We start from the raw sequence: 23,225 nt of genomic DNA on the forward strand, positions 1-23,225 counted from the left end.
AGTGACGGCTGACAAGTGCGCGCCTGCGCAGTGACACATCTCTACACACATACATGAGTGCTGCTGCTGTTCCACTGTGTGTGACTAGGCGGTGGTTGTAGAAGGAGGAATCATTATGCGCTCAGTTTTCTAAGGATTTGCACTTTGCGTCTCTTCAGGAACGTCGAGGCGTATTTGTGACGCGGAGCCCCACGCGCTCTCCTTGAGCTGAATATGTCTGAGCAGCCTCGGCTCTCCTCTTCTTCCTCCTCTCGCAGCTTCTTATTGTGCTAATGGCGTTGGTTACAGTGCAGAGATCCCCCAGCACCACCTCCTGCCCCTGCGTGTCGGTGAGTGATAATGAGAATAAAAATAATAATTTCCTTTATATCCTCATTGTCTGCTAATTCCAGGGCTTCCTGTCTGATATACAATCCACCGGCGCCTTACTGCGCATGCGCCAAGTCTGCTGCTTCTTCTTGTCTCCTCCCCTCAGTCTCTGGCACCTCAGGGTCACACTGTGTAACACTTCATTCTATAGCAGCTGCCAAGCCCACCCTGTCAGTAGAGCAGTGTATATTATAATGGGACTGTAGCCATAGACACAGCATTGGGTGGCACACAGACTGCCAGGGATTCTCTCTTGAGAGGGTGAAGCACCCAGGAGACATCATTTCCATAGAAAAGGCTGGTACAGTCACGTCAGTAGTTGTTACGTTGCTCCATGTGGGATTCGCTAATGTCTGGCTTCATGAAATGACACTTTCTTTATTCCCAGCAACTCCTGTCCATTGAGGGGCTGTTGGGAATTGTAGTTCAGACTCATCGGTGCCATGTTTATAACTTGTCCGTTCTGCCTCTTTATTTTTATATACAATCGTTTTTTACACATAATGGTCTGTGCTTGGCATTGGGTTGCCACCTTTTCTGGAAAAAAATACCAGCCTTCCTATATATTTATCTTTATTCCCTATTAATAACATTGGGATCACTGACCTTCCTATATATTTATCTTTATTCCCTATTAATAACATTGGGATCACTGGCCTTCCTATATATTTATCTTTATTCCCTATTAATAACATTGGGATCACTGACCTTCCTATATATTTATCTTTATTCCCTATTAATAACATTGGGATCACTGGCCTTCCTATATATTTATCTTTATTCCCTATTAATAACATTGGGATCATATCACTGGCCTTCCTGTATATTTATCTTTATTCCCTATTAATAACATTGGGATCACTGACCTTCCTATATATTTATCTTTATTCCCTATTAATAACATTGGGATCACTGACCTTCCTATATATTTATCTTTATTCCCTATTAATAACATTGGGATCACTGACCTTCCTATATATTTATCTTTATTCCCTATTAATAACATTGGGATCACTGACCTTCCTACATATTTATCTTTATTCCCTATTAATAATATTGGGATCAACCATCATTTTTACCGGCCAGGACCGTAAAATACCGGCCAGGTGGCAACCCTAGCTTGGCATGTTAGAGCAGCTGCCAGGCTTACCTTTAAAGAACTAAACCATAATAATAATTATGGCTAAAAATGTCATTTTCTATAGTGAACTTATTTCCCAAGGCTAAAGTTTGAGCTTGTCAATAGCAGCAATGATCCAGGACTTCAAACTTGTCACAGGGGGTCACCATCTTGGAAAGTGTCTGTGACACTCACATGCTCAGTGGGCTCTGATTGGCTGTTGAGAAGCTAAGCTTAGGGCTCGTCACTAATTATCCAGCAGAAAATGAGCTTCCCTGGCTGTAATATAAGCTGATGCTACAGGTTTGCTGATTATTCAATTCTGATGCTAATTGCACTGGTTTCTGTGCTGCCATGTAGTAATTATGTGTATTAATTACTAATCAGCCTTATATTGTGACATTTCTATTCTATGTGTACTGTATATTGTGAGTGGCTCCCTAAGCTCAGTAAGTGACAGCAGCACAGAGCATGTGCAGTGAATCAGCAGAAAAGAAGATGGGGAGCTACTGGGGCATCTTTGGAGACAGATCTTTACTGCTAAAGGGCTGTGGTTGCCTTGGGCTGGTACAGAAGCACAAAACTTCATGTATAACATTTCTACCTACTTCTTTAGTTAAGCTTTAGTTCTCCTTTAATTGTGCTTGCCGTACTTGGAATATACATGCATGTATACCACAGAATTGGACACTTCTTTGATATGCACATGTGTAGGGCACAATGCCTGGCACCAGCTCAACTTTGGGCAATAGTCAGCCTGTTAGGGTGAAGCTACAAGGAGCTACTTAGTGGCAGCTACTTGTCACAGCTTCAAAATGCCAGAAAATACCCTGCCATAGACAATACTGGGAATTGCCTCTGCTAAAACACACCTAGTGGCGATTATCAGTAAATGATCAGCATTTTCTATTTTTGTAGCTGTGACAAGTAGCTCCGTGTGTCTTCACCCTTAAAGTTGCTGTCAAACTTTATTTTTTTTCCCATCTGAGGAGCAGGTATCTGAGTCTGCAGCTCAACTAAATGAAGCATTTTGGGCACCATTTAACTGCTAATTGTCCCAATTAGTTATAAAACAACACAACTAAAAAAAACAACAGCATTTTGTGTACATCTTATGAATCAAAAGAGCAACGTTCTTGTTTTACCTTGACAGATATGATGCATTTGTTGGCTATTTATTCTGCAGCCTGTCTTTTAACCATCAATTTATTTGGTAGTTAATTTGGAAAACACTCCTCCAGTCACCAGTAGATAGTAATTTTCTTTTCCGAGCACCGCCCTATTGTTATGAGCATGGAAAATGCATTGTTAAAAAAAACAAACTACATTTTCTATAGAAACCTCTAATAATTACAAGCTTCCTTTCATATTATATTTTTACCCTGTATATGCAAATCCATTCATGCACAGACAATCCTTCTTCTAAGGTCTTGTTCACATCAGTGTTTTTTCCTGTGCTCCCCTGTGTTCCGGTTAAAATCGTTCAACTGTAGGGGAGAGCAGGTCCAGATGAAGGCAATTCTTCTTTATAGGGGTGGTTCACCATTAAAGGGATACTGTCATGGGGAAAAAAACATTTTTTCAAAATGAATCAATTAATAGTGCTGTTCCAGCAGAATTCTGCACTGAAATCCATTTCTCAAAAGAGCAAACAGATTTTTTTATATTCAATTTTGAAATCTGACATGGGGCTAGACATATTGTCAATTTCCCAGCTGCCCCAAGTCATGTGACTTGTACTCTGATAAACTTCAATCACTCTTTACTGCTGTACTGCAAGTTGGAGTGATATCACCCCCTCCCTTCCCCCCCCCCCAGCAGCCAAACAAAACATTGGGAAGGTAACCAGATAGCAGCTCCCTAACACAAGATAACAGCTGCCTGGTAGATCTAAGACTAAAGCTGGCCATAGATGTTGAGATTTTTAAAAGATCAGATCCTGATCGTGAGACCAATATCTTCTCAGAACGATCGTACGAATTTACCATCAACTAAAAAGACCAATTTGGCAGGAAAACAAAGGGGAGCTGCCTGCTTGGCTCTGCAAACATAGAGAGATTGCACTGGGGTCGACAAAGATTTTTTGACCTGGCCGATCAATTTCCCGACAGATGTCGGCCGAAAAATCGTAAGATGTACGATCGTTCGAATACCACTAACCGCACGATAATTTCGAAGGATTGGTCGGACTTCCCTAAAATCGGTCGTTCGGCAAGAAGAATCGTCGCGTCTATGGGGACCTTAAGAACAGCACTCAATAGTAAAAACCCATGTCCCACTGAGACCCATTCAGTTACATTGAGAAGGAAAAACAGCAGCCTGCCAGAAAGCATTTCTCTCCTAAAGTGCAGGCACAAGTCGCATGACCAGGGGCAGCTGGGAAATTGACAATATGTCTAGCCCCATGTCAGATTTCAAAATTGAATATAAAAAAAGCTGTTTGCTCTTTTGAGAAATGGATTTCAGTGCAGAATTCTGGAACAGCACTATTAACTGATGCGTTTTGAAAAAAAACATTTTTTCCCAGGACCGTATCCCTTTAAGTTAACTTTAAGTATGTTACAGAATGGCCATTTCTAAGCAACCTTTCAATGGTCATCTTGATTTTTTTTTTTTTTTTTTTTAAATTAATTGCCGACTCTATCCAGATTTCAAATGGGGGTCACTGACCAATTCTAAAAACAAAACAAATACGCTTTAAATCTAAAAATGTATTGTTATTGCTTATTACTTATCTTTCCATTCAGGCTTCTCCTATTTCTATTCAAGTATTTTATTCAGGTAATTTGGACCTGAAATTGCAGACTGGAGAGCTGCTGAATAAAAAGCTACATGGCTCAAAATCCGCAAATAATAAAAAATAAAAACCAAATGCAAATTGTATCAAAATATCACTCTCTACATCATACTACTAGTTAACTCAAAGGTGAGCATCCCCTTTAATGTTGGGAGGTCTGTGTAAGTGCTGAACGCAAGTAGAACAGCTGCGTTCCACCTGCGTTTGATGCTTACACGCATCTTCTTGACCGCGCATCATCTTGACGACGCCCCATCAAAGAAGAGTTGAATGATTTAACCTGGATGCAGGGGAGCGGAGGAAAAAAAACGCATCTGTGTACGAGCCCTAACTGTGCTTTGCTAGTTAACTGGGGCTCCAAGTAGTTGCGATGACGTTCAAATTTGTGTATGTGTTCCGTTAATATGAGAGCTCTGCAAAAGCTGTAACTTTCATAACATTTATATGTTATTATAGATTTGTGAAGCCTAACACTGGGCCCATAAGAATATAAAACATTGCTCCTGTTTAGGGGTACATCATCTATTTTGATAAATGTACGGTCTATGTAGTGTGTGTGGTGTCCTTTTCCTTTATGGCAAATTCCAGGATGCAAACTTGGAATGTCACATATGACATCAATGTGTTTTTTTTTAAAATTTTTTTAAATATGCATTTTAGCTTGGAACTATTCAGGCTGCATGTCCTTCCAAAGAGGTCATGGACAAAAGAGATATTTGGGGAATTCAAGGCTACCAAAGCTAGAACAAGTATTCATTGAGATACTTGTATTTTTATATCCATTTATTTATTCATTCACTGCTTTCTTTTTATTGCATTATTTTTCAAGAGGTCAGAGCATAGGCAGAGAGTTGCAGAATGACATGAGCTTTTTAGGCCTCATTTTACATATTAAGGGGCCCATTTACTTAGCTATAGTGAAGGAATAAAATAAAATAAAAATGTGAATGTTTTTTTGGCTACTTCGACCATCGAATTAGCTACTTCGACTACGACTTCGAAACGAACTATTCGAACTAAAAATCGTTCGAATATTCGACCATTTGATAATCGAAGTACTGTCTCTTTAAAAAAAACTTCGACCCCCTAGTTCGCCACCTAAAACCTACCGAGGTGCAATGTTAGCCTATGGGGAAGGTCCCCGTAGGCTTCCTTGCAATTTTTTGATCGAAGAAAAATCGTTCGATCGATAGATTAAAATCCTTTGAAAGAAACGATTCGTAGGATTTAATTGTTTTTCGTTTGATCTAACTATTTGCGGTAAATCCTTCGATTTCGAAGTCGAAGGATTTACATTCGGCAGTCGAATATCGAGGGTTAATTAACCCTCGATATTCAACCCTATGTAAATCTGCCCCTAAATCTCAGATTATTTTGGATTACAATGAAATCGGTGCAACATCAAATCTGTACTTTTAAAAATCGCTTTCTCATGAAAACCACACCAAAAAAACTAGCAAAGTTCTTTTTCTTTCTTTTTTTTTGGTACGTCGTTTCCTACAGCATTAAGGACTGGACTCAATCTTGCTCTAATAATCATCAACTCTTATAATTGCTGTCATTTCATGTACTATTTGCCTACAATCCACCTTTCATTTGTGGACCTTTCCCAACATTAGGCTTGTGCTGACTCATTAATAATTTCATGGCAGCCAGTAGCGCTCTTGGCTTCTGTCCTAGCTTTTCATTGAGTGATTAGGGCCCAGAGCTTGCCAGGAAGTCTTGTCTGGCTTGTCATACTCATGTAGGTGCTTTTTTTAATGTTCTCTCAACTTACTTCATTTGAGAAAGGACTGCTGATCTCTCGTAAAATACATGATTAATAATGTTCAGATGGTTGTGACTTTTGATGTAGGAATTAGGAAATACTTTGGTGAGTTTTTTACATGCCCACACCTCTCAACTGTCCCGTTTTTCACAGGGCAGTCCCGATTTTGACAGCTCAACCGGCAGTCCCGGATTGTTACTGAAATGTTCTCTATAATCTCCTGCACTGAACAGCCAGAAAAAGATACAACGTTTCTAAAACTTAATTGGCTTTTGGTAGAGATCCCAGAATATGTGGGCAGGTGCACTTAGATACTTCTGTAACCATTTAAGATAAGCAAAGAAACAATTGCAACAATTTAAAGTAAGCAGGTCTCTTGGGGAAACTGTGACTTGCAGCTTAAAGAGCAACGCACCTTCACTAGAAAACTGTAATACCACAGAAATGTGTTCAAACTTTCATAACCTGCCAAATTTAGTAAAATAACCATGGTAATTTGAGGGTGTGGCCACAAAATGGGCATTGTCAAAAATAACGGATTTTTCCCGTAATTTGGATCTTTATACCTTAATTCTACTAGAAAATACTTTAAACAATAACTAAACCCAATAGGCTGGTTTTGCTTCCAATAAGGATTAATTATATCTTAATTGGCATCAAGTACAAGTGACTGTTTTACTATTACAGAGGAAAAATTAAATTATTTTTAAAAATTTGCATTATTTGATAAAATGGAGCCTATGGGAGACGACATTCCATAATTCGGAGCCTTCTGGATAATGGGTTTATATTGTAATATATACATACATTGAAGGTAGATCCCATAACTGTATTGTTTATTTATTTGGTATACAGGTATGGAAACTGTTATCTGGAAACCCATTATCTAGAAAGCTCCAAGTTATGGAAAAGTCATCTCCCATCATAGACTCCATTTTATCCAAATAATCCAAATAGTTTTTTTCTTTTTCTTTGTAATAATAAAATGCTACCTTATAAATTATCCAAATTAAAATATAACAACCCCTTGTTGGAAGCAATATGTAATATTTACGTGACTTTCCAGTACACTTAAAGGGATCCTGTCATCTGAAAACATGTTTTTTTCAAAACACATCAGTTAATAGAGCTACTCTAGCAGAATTCTGCACTGAAATTCATTTCTCAAAAGAGCAAACAGATTTTTTTATATTTAATTTTGAATTCTGACATGGGGCTAGAAATTTTGTCAATTTCCCAGCTGCCCCTGTTCATGTGACTTGTGCCTGCACTTTAGGAGAGAAATGCTTTCTGGCAGGCTGCTGGTTTTTCCTTCTCAATGTAACTGAATGTGTCTCAGTGGGACATGGGTTTTTACTATTGAGTGTTGTTCTTAGATCTACCAGGCAGTTGTTATCATGTGTTAGGGAGCTGCTATCTGGTTACCTTCCTATTGTTCTGTTGTTTGGCTGCTGGGGGGGGGGATGGGGTGATATCACTCCAACTTGTAGTACAGCAGTAAAGAGTGATTGAAATTTATCAGAGCACAAGTCACATGACTGGTGGCAACTGGGAAATTGACAATATGTCTAGCCCCATGTCAGATTTTAAAATTGAATATTAAAAAATCTGTTTGCTCTTTTGAGAAATGGATTTCAGTGCAGAATTCTGCTGGAGCAGCTCTATTAACTGATTTATTTTGAAAAAATTTTTTTTTCCCTTGACAGTATCCCTTTAAGGAATCAAGATCCAAATGATGTAAAGATCCATTATCTGGAAAGCCCCAGGTCCTGAGCATTCAGGTCCCGTATTTGTATAATTTGCAGATTGTATGCAACAAAGCTTTGATTATTTTTTTTCTGGTTATGTAAAAAGAATGGGAAGAATTTCACACTGCGCTATATATCATGTGTATTGGGTTCCAGTCTTTATATAATAGGAGCTCTGGCTTTTGCTCAGAAATGACAGATGTTTTCTTTACACTTACATGGAATATCCTTTATTTATGAAACATTTGTCTTCACCCCCTGCCTGTGTGTTTGAGTGAAATTCCAGCTCCTCGGGTGCAGCTATGATTTCGTTGTTATATGTTCTTTTACAAGCAGAGATTTTCTACTACCCTACCCCTACTTTATCATGTACCTAGAAACGCAGCAGAGCTCACACCCGACTCCCGGGAAGATGGCCGAGGGGAGAGACAGTTAGCGTCAGGTCCGGACTGAGAATGAAAATAGGCCCTTGCATTTGAGGTACACAGAGGCCGAATCAGCCCACATAGAGGCCCAAACAGCCCCCACCAGCTCACTAATTACTGACTTTCTATGGGACCTTATAGCAGCCCCTCTGGCATTTGCCAGAACCCACAGATTGCCAGTCCGGGCCTGGTTAGCGTCCATTATGAAATACACTAGCCACTGGCCAGGGTTACAGGCCGCAAATGTAAACTGGATGAGTTCTGCTTTGGCAGCATAATACGGCATTTTTGCTTTATGAATAAGGCTAAAGAGACAGTAAATGAAAGAAAAAATGTAAGTAGGGTGTTTTTCTGAGAAAATGTTAAATTTTGTTAGATTTATCAAAATGTGAGTTCAGATTTTAATAAATAAAAACTCAACCACGTTCTGTTCACTCATGCTATTCTTTTTAGAGGGATATTTATCAATGGGTGAAAACTAGAACTCACCATTTGATAAATACTCTTCCAGAAATCCCATAGGAATGAATAGAACGTGGTTGAGTTTTTATTTATTAAAATCTGAACTCACATTTTGATAAATTTGCCCCTTGATATCTGGCTCTCATCTTTTTTTTCAATAAATAGACCGCTTCCCAGTGCCATTCGGAGTAATCTCCTGCTGAATATTTCCCCTTCTGACTTTTTCCCAAACTACTGTGAATAAGTGAGCATATCGGCTCCATGTCAGACTGCAGACAGAAACTGATATTAAATGGGAAGTTTATAAAACTTTGCTTTCTGTTAAATCTGCTTAATCTCTTATTGTACTGTATCAGGTTTTCACCTTTCCAGCTGGGTTGAAAGTCCTTTTTCGGATCAACTTGTACTTTGAGCTATCTTCCATAACCCTGTATTCCTTTACTTGCTAAGGCTAAGTGCACACGCTAAGATTCGGGGAAATTTAGTCACCGACGACTAATCTCCATTAAAAGCCTTCCCGTTGGCTAGAATCTAAATCGCGGGCGGGATGGCACTCTGAGCACTTCGTTTTCCGAAGTCGCCCGAAGTATACCTCATAAGGCTACTTAGGAAAACAAAGCGATCCGAGTGCCATCCCGCTGACTATTTAGATTCTAGCCGTCAGGAAGGCTTTTCGGGGACATTAGTCGCCCGAAGAAAAGGCGATTAGTCGCCCATAGAGGAGGTGATTAGTCACCAGGCAGCTAAATCTCACCAAATCTTCACATCTGCCCTAAAAAGCCACCCAACCCCTTTTTAATGCTATCTAATGTATCAGCCTGTACCACTGATTCAGGGAGACAATTCCACATCTTCACAGCTCTCACTGTAACAAACCCCTTCCCAATATTTAGATGGAACCTCTTTTCTTCTAATCGGAATGGGTGACCTTGTGTCAGCTGGAAAGACCTACTGGTAAATAAATCATTAGAGAGATTATTATATGATCCCCTTATATATTTATACATAGTTATCATTTCACCCCTTAAGCGCCTCTTCTCCAGCGTGAACATCCCCAATTTGGCCAGTCTTTCCTCATAGCTAAGATTTTCCCTTTACCAGCTTAGTTGCCCTTCTCTGTCCCCTCTCTAATACAATAATGTCCTGTTTGAGTGATGGAGACCAAAACTGTACGGCATATTCTAGATGGGGCCTTACCAGTGCTCTATACAGTGGGACCCCCTCCTCCCGTGACTCTCTGCCCCATTTAATACAACTCAAGACCTTATTTGCCCTTGATGCTGCTGACTGGCATTGCTTGCTACAGACAAGTTTATTATCTACAAGGACTCCAAGCTCCGTCTCCATTATGGATTTGCCTAGTGCAGTCCCATTAAGGGTATAAGTGGATATTGTTACATCCCAGGTGCAGGACTTTACATTTATCAACATTGAATCTCATTTGCCACTTAGCTGCCCAGATTGCCAGTTTGTCATGATCCTGTTGCAAGTGCCACATCCTGGATGGAATTAATTGGGCTGATAGTTTTGTGTCATCTGCAAACACTGATACAATACTTACAATACCCTCCCCTAAGTCATTAATGAACAAGTTAAATAAAAGTGGACCCAATACTGAGCTCTGAGGGACCCCACTAAGAACCTTACTCCAAGTAGAGAATGTCCCATTAACAACCACCCTCTGTACACGATCCTGTAGCCGGTTTCCTATCCACGTGCAAACGACTTCATTAAGCCCAACAGACCATAGTTTAGATATTTTATTTTAACATTTTGAACAAGCCTTCAAATAATTTTTTTGGTTATATAAGAGGCAAATAAAAGCATAATAGGAGGGATTCATTCTCAGACTCTCTGCTCCATTTCTGTCTGGCCTTTAATTTATCTCAGTAAGTGGGTGCCTCTGGGTGCCTGGGAATATAGTAGTGCACGCACACACTGAACAGATTGGGATCTTATGATGCAGCCATGTGAGATCACATGGAATTCCTGCTGGATTTATTATTATGTGACCCCTCCCCATCTCATTCTCATCAAAGACCCAGAATTAATCATCATGTGTCCTTTAGACTTAGGCCTGTAGCACACAAGGGATTTTAAATAAAATGCCATAGATCACTGTTGTTGGAAGTGATGCAAGTAACCTCAAAACCTTAATGGAATCAACATTTATGTGATTTTCTTATTTAGTTGCCCTTTAAACATTACGCTACTTTTCTACTCCTATTATTAATTACCTTTCTCCTTCTTTCATTTTTTATATTTTAACTTCTCCTATCCAGTTGATGAATCGTTAACTGATTTAAGGAACAAAAGTGCTTCTAACGAATGTACCTCTTTGCTCCAGGGGCAGCTGCTTTCTAAGCTGGGCCATGTGTTTACTTCCAATTTAATAACTGCCATTTGTCTAAACTGCCATAACTTGCATGGTCTGTTCCTATACATACCTAGATTTTACACCTATAAGGATTGAATTCCCCTGTGTATTTGCCTACCAATCATAACCGTTTACAAAGAGCGATATCATTTAAACAATAGTAGAACATCTGCTGTTCTAGCAATAGGAACCATATTCGGGTAGTATAATTAAAGGTCCAAAGTTTGCCCAGGCATGGTTACTCATAGCCACCAATTAAATGTTTGCTTTCAAACAGGTGTCCAAAAAATCGGCACAGTTGCTGTATGGCATGGTTCCCATGAGACACAGAAAATAGAAAGTAATTGGAAAAAGTAATTATTTCTGGTGATCTATCTGAAAACAACTAGTTGAAGGTGAACCAACCCCTTTAAGCTGCAAGCCTCAGTTTTCTCAAGAGACCTGCTTATCTGAAATAGTTAGTTATGTTTGCTTATCTTAAATTCTAAAAAATGTATGTAAGTGCTCCTGCCAGGTATTCTAAGCTCTCTGCCAAAAGCCAATTAAGTTAGAAACTTTGTATCTTTTACTGGCTGTTCGGTGCAGGAGATCAAAGAGAAAGTCAAGACATTTCACTAACAAACCAGGACTGTGGGTCGAGCTGTCAAAATCGGGACTGTCCTGTTAAAAACGGGACAGTTGGGAGGTATGATATTGGTGTATATGTGTGCATATACTATATCCCATAGTATTCATTTAAAATCAGACGTCTATGAACAATGCAGGCCACCAGCATAGTCCTGGGTACATCACTCTCACTCCCCGTAATGTGTGTGTACACACACACACGCACACGCACGCACACACACACACCCCTCAAAAAAGCAAACAGATTTTTTTTATCTGACATGGCGCTAGACATTTTGTCGATTTCCCAGCTGCCCCTGGTCATGTGACGTGTGCCTGTACTTTAGGAGAGAAATGCTTTCTGGCAGGCTGCTGTTTTTCCTTCTCAATGTAACTGAATGTGTCTCAGTGGGACATGGGTTTTTACTATTGAGTGTTGTTCTTAGATCTACCAGGCAGCTGTTATCTTGTGTTAGGGAGCTGCTATCTGGTTACCTTCCCATTGTTCTTTTGTTTGGCTGCTGGGGGGGAAAAGGGAGGAGGTGATAATCACTCCAACTTGCAGTAAAGAGTGATTGAAGTTTATCAGAGCACAAGTCACATGACTGGGGGCAGCTGGGAAATTGACAATATGTCTAGCCCCATGTCAGATTTCAAAATTGAATGTAAAAAAATCTGTTCGCTCTTTTGGAAAATTGATTTCAGTACAGAATTCTGCTGGAGCAGCACTATTAACTGATTCATTTTGAAAAAAAATTTTTTCCCATGGCAGTATCCCTTTAAGGTTTCAGGCATTTCTGTGGGATATTTTCAATGCTAAATTGCTAAGCAACTGGACTTTAATGCCACAGGAAAGTGAATCTTGCCAACTGGAAAGATGGGCAGGTTATTGTATTAAACTTATGACCATCTTAGCGCCGTAACTAAACTGTGTTGCCTTTGGATTTCACAAGGTTCTCTGGCTCAGCTTCCCAAATATGAAGGGGTTACCGCAGACAACGGTGAATTAACATTCTGCATCTATGGGGCTTACAGTGCTGCATTGAAAGGGACCCTCATAACTGTGAATAAAGCTTTGCAACTCTTTTACTTGATTGCACGGGTATTTGTAGTGACTTGAGGCCTAAAATATTCAATGGCCTAAGCATTTTCAGTGGGGTTAAATGAAACAACCCCCCTTTACTCCTCAAATATATATATTTTTTGGAAGTTCATATAGTGTTTGAGCTTTTTTTTTTTTTTTTAGGGATGCACCAAATCCAGGATTCGGGTCGGGATTTGGCCAGGATTCGGCCTTTTTCAACGGGATTCGGATTCAGCTGAATCCTTCTGCCCGGCCGAACCGAATCCAAACCCTAATTTGCATATGCAAATTAGGGACGGAGAGGGAAATTGCGTGGCTTTTTGTCACAAAACAAGGAACTAAAAAATGTTTTTGCATATGTAAATTAGGATTTGGATTCGGTTCGGTATAAAGGCCGAATCTTTCGCGAAGGATTCAGGGGTTTGGTCGAATCCAAAATAGTGGATTTGCTGCATCCTTACTTTTTTTTTTAATCCTCTTTAAGTTCCAATATGTTCTTTGTCTGAAATAGTTGAATTTATATCTTAATGACCTGTTTTATTTATGTAATGTTTCCCTTGTGATTTCGTGAGCCACATGTGTCTTTTTCCAACCACATATCTTAGTAAATCATTCAATAATCTGAGGCCTGATTGCTTCTGCACATAGCATATACCCGTGGCACTATTAGTATACACAAATCTACATGACCGTTTATGAAGATTCAGGTCCGTTGTTTACTGGTGGCAGTTTTTTTGAGGTCTATTTTTTTGACACTGACGGATCAATTTATCGTTACTCTTTTTCACTTACATATCGCTGCAATTATGTTATACATTAATAGCACACAAAAGCCTTTAAAAGGATTCTGCCATGATTTTTATGATTTTATTTCTAAATGACACAGTTTACACTGCAAATAATTCACTGTACAATATAAAATGTCATTCCTGAACCAGCAAGTGTATTTAGTTGTAATATTGGTGTGTAGGTGCATCTCAGCTCATTTTGCCTGGTCATGTGATTTCAGAAAGAGCCAGCACTTTAGGATGGAACTGCTTTCTGGCAGGCTGTTGTTTCTCCTACTCAATGTAACTGAATGTGTCTCAGTGGGACCTGGATTTTACTATTGAGTGTTGTTCTTAGATCTACCAGGCAGCTGTTATCTTGTGTTAGGGAGCTGCTATCTAGTTACTTTCCCATTGTTCTGTTGTTAGGCTGCTGGGGGGGAAAATGAGGGGTGATATCACTCCAACTTGCAGTACAGCAGTAAAGAGTGACTGAAGTTTATCAAAGCACAAGTCACATGACTGGGGGCAGCTGGGAAACTGATATGTCTAGCCCCATGTCAGATTTCAAAATTAAATATAAAAAAAATCTGTTTGCTCTTTTTGAAAACGGATTTCAATGCAGAACTCTGCTGGAGCAGCACTATTAACTAACTCACCTGAAGTTGCCTCACGAGGAAACTTCAGGCGACTTCGGAAAACGAAGCGAATCGAGTGCCACGCCACAGGCGTTTTTTTATTGTACAGGCGGAAGACACGGGGAAGCAGTTTGGGGGGTTAATCGCCCCAAAGAAGAGGCGATTAGTCGCCGGGCGACTAAATCTCCCAGACTCTCTGGATGTGACATTATCCTAAACTTACCAACTGCTGTCTTGATCCTGTTCCTTCTCATATTATTCCTCCTCTTTATCCTATATTTACTCACTCTCTTATCTCTCTTTAATCACTCTCTCTTTATCTGCTGGCATATTCCCACAATCATTCAAACACACATTAAACCCATCCTCGTCCAATCTCTCTTCTTCCTTTCTCCTCAAAACTTCTAAAGCTCCCCATAGACGCGACGAATCTTCTTGCCGAACGACCGATTTTAGCGAAGTCCGACCAATGCTTCAAAATTATCGTGCGGTTAGTGGGATTCGAACGATCGTACATCTTACGATTTTTCGTCCGACATCTGTCAGGAAATTGATCGGCCAGGTCAAAAAATCTTTGTCGGTCCCAGTGCAATGTATCTATGTTTGCAGGGCCAAGCAGGCAGCTCCCCTTTGTTTTCCTGCCAAATTGGTCTTTTTAGTTGATGGTCAATTCGTACGATCGTTCCGAGAAGATCGTGGTCTCACGATGAGGATCTGATCTTTTAAAAATCTCAACATCTATGGCCACCTTAAAACAACACATACACAATGAACTCTTACACTATCTATCTTCAACCCCCTATTAGACCCACTACAATCTGGCTTCCACCCCACAGAACCAGCCCTCCCTAAAGTAGCTAACGACTTGTTCACCGATACCCTCTCAGAATAATCTGAATGCTGAGCGTGTGTTTTTCCCGAGTGGTGTCCCCTTGATTTTTTGCTTTTACAAGAGTCTTTTTACCCCTCACTGCAGGCAGACTTTTACTAATTGGAATATGTGATATTGGTTCCTGGTGCCATAAGTATTTTCTTCCATAATATTTGTATACAGATTCTGAACATTAGTTCCTATTGGACTTCCTTGTCTGATGGTAAAAAGAACTACTGTACCTCTTTTTGATGAAACACAAATATAACAACTCTTCGGGGCAGAGACAGACGAGGAGATTAGTCAATCGGAGACAAATCGCCTCTTCTTCAGGCAACTAATCTCCCTGAATTGCCTCCCCGCCGACTTGGATCTGAATCACCGGCGGGATGGCTCTCGGATCGCTTTGTTTTCCAAGTAGCCCGAAGTTTCCTCCTTTCCATCTTCGGGCGACTTTGGAAAACTAAGCGATCAGAGTGCCGCCAGGGGAGATTAGCGATTTGTGGCCAGGTGACTAAAAGTGACCAGGTATGGGCAGTGCTACATAATTTATACCCCTGGCCATATCAGGAATAAAACTTGGTGCTTGGAAAATTAAAAGGCACTGATGTGATAGGGTAACCTTTTTTTACTCAACTAATTTCTTTTGGAAGAACCATTCTATCATGTACGGTGGATAAATAACTAATGGCTGTTGTGTTCCTCTGCTTCTCTTCTGCTGGTGACTGGCACAGCTTTGCTTTTGCTTTCGGGGTTTTCCTTGGCTCTCAACCATAACCCCATGTCCCAGTTAATGCTGACATTATCTTGCTTGCGTTACAGAATCCCCAGTTGGAAGAAAGTGACACTGAAGTATTCTGCTGTCAGTATGAAGATACAGAACTCTTTAATGGTACCAATGTACGTAGGTATATACTGTATTATAGCACCTCAACTTGATTAGACTCCATACCCCCCCCCCCAATTAAAAGTTGTTTAAGAGGTTTAGCTTTTCTATATTAGACATGGACCTCCATTGGTGCAGTACCTCAGAGGTTTGTGTTTGGGTACAGCTCAAAGGCAATTCTGTGCTGCAGTAACAACAGAGACAGGAGTAAGGCCATATCTACTAGTATCAATTTTTTAGTCTAAGGGCAGAGACAGACGAGAAGATTTGGGGAGATTTAGTCACCCGGCGACAAACGCCTCTTCTTCGGACAACTAATCTCCCTGAGCTACCTCCCCGCCGGCTAGAATCTAAATCGCCATCGGGATGGCACCCCGGGTGCTTCATTTTCAAGGAAACTTCGGGTGACTTCGGAAAACGAAGCGCTCTGAGTACCATCACGCCGGCGATTTAGATTCTAGCCGGCGGGAGGCTGTTTGGGGCGATTAGTTGTCATGAAGAAGAGGTGATTTGTCTCCAGGCTACTAACCTGCCCTAATCTCCACGTGTGTGTCTGCCCTCACGAGGAAACTTCAGGCGACTATGGAAAATGAAGTGCTCAGAGTGCCAGATTCTAGCCGGCAGGAGGCTGTTTGGGGAGATTAGTCGCCCCGAATAAGAGCCGATTTTCCGCCGAGTGACTAATCTCCCTGAATCTTCTCGTCTGTCTCTGCCCTTACCAGACAGTCATCAGCTAAATTTTGAGCTAATCTGTAGGAAAAGTAAAATCTTAAAGGAATAGTTCAGTGTGAAAATAAAAACTGGGTGAAGAGATAGGCTGTGCAAAATAAAAAATGTTTCTAATATAGTTAGTTAGGCAAAAATGTAATGTATAAAGGCTGGAGTGAACAGATGTCTAATAAAACAGCCAGAATCAAACTTCCTGCTTTTCAGCTCTCTAACTCTGAGTTAGTCAGCGACTTGAAGGGGGGCCACATGGGACATAACTGTTCAGTGAGTTTGTAATTGATCCTCAGCATTCAGCTCAGATTCAAAATCAACAGATATGACCCATGTGCCCCCCCAGTCTCTGATTGGTTACTGCCTGGTAACCAGTCAGTGTAAACCAAGAGAGCTGAAAAGCAGGAAGTAGTTTCTGACTGACATGTTACACATCAAATCACTCCAGCCTTTATACATTACATTTTTGGCTAATTAACTATATTAGAAACATTTTTTATTTTGCACAGACTATTTACCCAGTTTTTATTTTTACACTGAACAATTCCTTTAAGGTTTTCACAGCCTTTTATACTGTTTTTAAATTTCTTTCATCTGCCTCCCAAAATCCTTCCTTTATCTCTGAAACTGCCTAATTGCAGACTGTTAGATATGGATATCCTTGAGTAAATTGGGAGGTGAGAAGTCCGCATGCAGCCAGTGAAACCATGATTATGCAACCCAGAGGATAATGAATGCATCTCTTGAGTCAAAGGCGTACTGCCTTTTCGGGATCACACCAGTGATTCAAGCACAGGATACACAGTAGGGGGCACCCATTCAAAGGAGAAAGGCTCGGGTTACACAGCAGATAAGCTCTTAATAACATAATGGTGTTATCTGTTGTCCACTATTTAACCTGTCTCATATAGACTTTTTTTAAATTCCCGACCATTGCTACACAGCAGCTTGTTTATATAAACTATAGTAGTACTTATCTGTTATCTACTGTGTATCCTGTGCTTGAATGGCTGCCCCCATGGCTACACAGCAGCTTGTTTATATAAACTATAGTAGTACTTGTCTGTTATCTACTGTGTATCCTGTGCTTGAATGGCTGCCCCCATGGCTACACAGCAGCTTGTTTATATAAACTATAGTAGTACTTATCTGTTATCTACTGTGTATCCTGTGCTTGAATGGCTGCCCCCGTGGCTACACAGCAGCTTGTTTATATAAACTATAGTAGTACTTATGTTATCTACTGTGTATCCTGTGCTTGAATGGCTGCCCCCATGGTTACACAGCAACTTGTTTATATGAACTATAGTAGTACTTATCTGTTATCTACTGTGTATCCTGTGCTTGAATGGCTGCCCCCATGGCTACACAGCAGCTTGTTTATATGAACTATAGTAGTACTTATCTGTTATCTACTGTGTATCCTGTGCTTGAATGGCTGCCCCCATGACACCACAGTAATCTGCTTCTTGGTGGATCACTGCTTTTTTCATAACTTGTCGTATTATCAGACATCCGCTGAAGACTTTTTTTCTTGTCAAATCAACATTGTATGGCCCACGTGGGTAGAGGTAGTAGAGAGCTTTAAACAGGGGATTTCTATTTGGTTTTTATTGAGATAATGAGTACTGTAACTTGCACGAGCCAGTAATCTGAGGTTCAAAAAATGCTTCAATCACAACTTAAACAAGGTTAATCATTTTTTGGACTTCCAGAGCCATGGCCCCTGGGTGGTACTTTGAGCTTCAGAGTGAGAGCTGGTTGGCAGTAACACTTGGAAATACTGGATAGTTACTAAGGCAGTTCCTTTATTGTTTTGTTCTGTCTCTTACCTTGTTGTTGATTAATATGCCAACTGCCGAGGGGGAAACAGATGGTACCAGAAGAGTTAGTTGAAACGATCAAGTAACAACTGTCGCCCTAGGGAAATATTGGTAGGTCAGGGCCAAGTTTCAACGTCATACAGATTTTACAGATTTGTGCAATTAAAGCAGTGATGAAATAAGTTAAAACACTGAGGGGAATGTAATTAAAGTGGCAAAGAGCAAATCAATTTGCACAGATAAGAATAAAACTTTGCATTTCGCAATGTAATACTCCTCCTTAAACTGTTATTGACTTTGTGAATTTCCATTGCGCACTTTTATGAAGTGCTTGAAGGTGTCGTAGTCTTTTGGAGCAAACCTGTTCCAGTTTTATTACATTCACTGCGCACTGGCTCAAACTATAAGAGTCACAAACCTTCTTCCACTGTCGGAAGTGGTCGCTAAACTGTTTCCAGGTTCACAAAAGCTATATTAAATCCACGCAAAGGAAATTTTTTTTGCACAGAGGCATAACTTTTCGCATTGCAAATATTTTTTCCGTTACTAACCTCTATTACATTCCCCACACGTGTGTTAAATCTTTGGTAACCCCCGTGGCAAGTGCCTCACAGACGCCCTACCATTGTGTTGGGCCAAATATGGGAGACTAGCTGGTTAGACTTCCAAGCCAATCATCTGATTATAATGAAGTTCTAGGGGAAAACCCTTGAGGAAGGACCACATCGGCATACCACAATGGGATTCTCTTACATGCCTGATAGATATCGGCCTGTTTTTTGGCCAGACCATCTGTTGGACCAGGTTGGCAGCTTTTATCGGCCTGTGTTTGGCATATTTCATTGCCTTGTGTCGCCCTGACTGCAAAAGTCAATGTTGCAGGTTTTGTTTTGAGGACACCACACACAACAAATTGTAGCGCTCACAAAGAATTGTGGATGAATTCTGACCTAGGCACATAGTTTGTAAAAACGACACACACAAATTTAAAATGTGCGCACAAAATAATTTTTTGGCGGACATAGCCGAGAAGGAATTAGAGGGAATATTGGTTGCAGAAATCAAAAATGCTAAAACTGTTGTTTAAAAAGATACAGATGGACTTGTCATGGTTGCCGTGTGGTTTTTCTTGAACCCTGTGGTCTAGGTTGTATGTGAGCTCTTTCTTCATTGTACTTGCCTTTACTAATGTGGCATGTTCATTGTCAAACTGGGGGCCTCTCCCATGGCCCACTTTGAACCATTACATGTAAAACATACTAAAATGTATTTGTGTGGAATATCTGCTTGTTGGAAAAAAGAGTTGATTGGAATGGTTCTACTGTGGGGCCTACTGGGAGATTCCCTGGTGTCCTTGCAAGCCATTCTGTGCATGTATTGTAGCTACGTTGTGCTGGGACTAGGAGGCTTCTAGCACAGTAATCTATTTCAGGTTGGCATTACAGGGTTTTTTAAAAAATTGAAACGCAGGCTCTGCTGTCAATCTTTAGATATTAGAACAATCCTTTCACTAAGGATAACTTAATGTTTTGACTTATTTTTTTTTTAGAATGTACTTCAGTTCAGTAGTATTTCAGAACTGCACATTTACTATTGTGATTGTTAGTATGTCTGCCTTGCCATACACCTAGGGTTGCCACCTGGCCGGTATTTGCCTGGCCAGTAAAAATGATGGTTGATCCCAATGTTATTAATAGGGAAACAAGATAAAAATATAGGAAGGCCGGTATTTTTTTCCGGAAAAGGTGTCAACCCTACATACACCAGACAGACATCAGTGCTTAAAACAGTAAACCCCCCCTCCACACAAGTTATAAAAAGCCATTTATGGTCAGGGCCCCCTTATAAGTTATAAAAAAAAACAACAACTGGGGCACCAGGGCCCCCATGAAAGTTTTTTAAAAAATCATTGGTGTTCAGGTTCCCCCATACATAAAAAAAAAAAATGTTGACACCAGGGCCCCCCTTAAAAGTTTTTTAAAAAAACATTTGCCCCAGGGCCCCCCTTAAAAGTTAAAAAGAAACCTACAGGCTCCAGTGAATTTTATTTTTGTGGCCAGGGGTTTAATAATAAAAAACAAAAACAAAACACAGGACTTCAACTACGTGGCTTTGGGTCTTTTCGCGGCTTCAGGACTTCAACTTCAGCTCCATTTGTGACTCCGGGTGTTTTCACCACTTTGAGACTTCAAGTTTAGCTCCTTTGTGGCTTCGGTTCTTTTTTGGCATGATGGGTCTGTTTGCTGCTTTGGGTCTTTTTGTTACTTTGGCTGTAAGGGACTTTGGCTGTAAGGGACTTTGGCTGTAAGGGACTTTGGCTGTAAGGGACTTTGGCTCTAAGGGACTTTGGCTCTAAGGGACTTTGGCTCTAAGGGACTTTGGCTCTAAGGGACTTTGGCTCTAAGGGACTACGGAAGATGCGGCACGGCTTAGGCGACGTCAAGGTTATTTCAAAAAGTGCCCCCCTGATGGTAGCCCAAAAATGTATCTGTACCTCCACCTGTAGTGGATTGGTCATGAAAACATCCTTAACGGCAGCAATACAGCATACAGTAGTAGTTTAAAAATGTATGTTCACCAAATCAGTATTCTATAAATATGCCAACTTTTCCATGAGAAATGTAAAAGCGTAATGACTGCCATATTACATTTCCGTAGCCGTCGCTTGAGCAGCAAAACCTCTTCGCCGAGGGCCCACTATGCTCGGTGTGGTTGCCTAGATACACATATTTTGTTGGCTTCAATAAATAGAACCATATGTTCAGGAAAGTCAGTTTTACTTGTTGGCTAGAGATGATAATTTAATATGAAATAGGAGAGGTCCATAAAGAGCAAATCTGAAAAGGCAAATATTAGTGAAAGATATCTCAACTTTAATATAAATTAATAAAGTACCCCCTTTTGTAAAATATAAGGATATTATAAGTTACAGAGGAATTTCATGACCATATAAAAACACAAGGCCGAGTGTTTTTATACAGGTCATGGAACTCCGAGGTAACTTCTAATATCCTCATATTTTACAACTGGGGGTACTTTATTATAATACACAAATTTCAATGAGTCATGTGACAGAAATGACATCAGAACTCACCGTTTATAACAGTGGTCCCCAACCAGTAGCTCGCGAGCAACATGTTGCTCTCCAACCCCTTGGATGTTGCTCCCAGTGGCCTCAAAGCTGGAGCTTATTTTTGAATTCCAGGCTTGGAGGCAAGTTTTGGTTGAATAAAAACCAGGTATACAGCCAAACAGAGCTTCCTGTAGGCTACCAGTTCACATAGGGGCTACCAAACAGCCAATCACAGCCCTTATTTGACATCCCCATGGACTTTCTCATGCTTGTGTTGCTCTCCAACTCTTTTTACATTTAAATGTGGCTCACGAGTAAAAAAGGTTGGGGACCCCTGGTTTATAAGGATATAATTTATTAGATATTCATGGCTTTTGTGTATTATAAAACTATAAAGTGCAATAACCTTTACATTACCCAAGGGTAACAATTCATTGTGTCTTGTCACCCATGGTTATTGAGAATTCACCGTTTTCAGAGTGATTCCAGACATCTCCCAATACATTGTTCACCGTGGAATATGGGGAGGCACATTTATCAGAATTTCAAATTCATGAGTTTTTTTTTTTTTTAAAACTCCCATAAATTGGACCAATCGAAATTTATTATTAAAATCGAATTTTTAAAACTTGGATGAATTGAAACGACCCGAGATTCAAATCAAATTTGATCAAACACGATTCGAGTTTTTTCTCCGAAAACAAACTTGATTGTTAGGTAGGCTGCAAGCAGCTCCTGGACCTCTTGACTTAAACAGCAATTCGGCAGGTTTTAGGTGGCGAAAATTCTAATTCTTAAAGGGCCAGAGTATGTTAAATCTCGAAAATCGAATTGGAATTTTTAAAAAAACTCTAATCGAATTTGAATAACTCCCTAACAGTAACAGTTTTGACCATAAAAAAAATTTGAACATTTTAATTCAAATTTTCAATTCGACCCTTAATAAATCTGCCTCAGTGTGTGCAGCTTTGAAAAAAGAGGCGTACATGCAAGCTGGCTGCCATTTCGGGCCGTTTTTAGAAAGAAATTTTAGAACCAACCACCAAGGGGATCGATAACAGTGGGGAGGGGCTGTTCTTCGACCAGCTTTGAAATTATTGGAACTGTAATATGATGATGGCTTTCATCATGATTGTTCCTCCCGCTGACTGAGGCTCGACTAAATGTTGGAAAATGCTATTATCATCCTCTCCCTCCCCTTTAAAGGAGAAGGAAGGGTTTCCGCCAAAATGTTAGGAATCCCCAGTGATTATAACCAATTATCTAATACTGGTGCTTCTATGTGCAAAAAATTGGACCAGCCCGGGGTACTTTGAGTGAGCACCACCGATAGTCTTCCTTCTTCATGCTGGGTGCACATGCACAGTAAAGTGGAAATTTTTAAAGGAGAAGGAAAGTCGTTTAGCACTTGGGGGTGGCAAATGTTAGGCACCCCCAAGTGAATGTGTTGACCTAAAAACCCAGAGCCGGTGCTCCTATCAGCAGAAAACGGCACTGGCCGGGGTTATTCCAGTGAGCATCACGGAGCCATCCTCTTCTGGCTTCTTCTTTCTTCTGGCGGCTGAGAAATAAGAAGCCGGAAGAGGAGCGCTCCGTGGTACTCGCTCAGGTAAGTCAATACATTCACTTGGGGTGCCTAACATTTGGTACCCCCAAGAGCTAAACAACTTTCCTTCCCCTTTAAGCAAAAA

The 23,225-nt window shown here is 40.4% G+C and overlaps 1 protein-coding gene across 2 annotated transcripts in view; it reads left to right on the top strand.

Annotated features, from left to right (window-relative positions):
• The first annotated feature begins 20 nt into the window (after nucleotides 1-20).
• LOC108708849 (protein phosphatase Slingshot homolog 2) overlaps nucleotides 21-23,225 on the top strand; it is a 112,745-nt gene continuing 89,540 nt past the window's right edge. The window contains exons 1-2 of one of the 2 annotated variants that reach the window (XM_041583325.1): nucleotides 21-329; nucleotides 15,855-15,932. In XM_041583325.1, the coding sequence (XP_041439259.1) occupies nucleotides 273-329; nucleotides 15,855-15,932 (135 nt within the window). In that variant the 5' untranslated portion in view covers nucleotides 21-272. The remainder of the gene's footprint in view (nucleotides 330-15,854; nucleotides 15,933-23,225) is intronic. The other variant, XM_041583327.1, reaches the window with a different exon arrangement.

The sequence above is a fragment of the Xenopus laevis genome, chromosome 2S, assembly GCF_017654675.1.
Source record: "Xenopus laevis strain J_2021 chromosome 2S, Xenopus_laevis_v10.1, whole genome shotgun sequence".
Classification (NCBI taxonomy): domain Eukaryota; kingdom Metazoa; phylum Chordata; class Amphibia; order Anura; family Pipidae; genus Xenopus; species Xenopus laevis.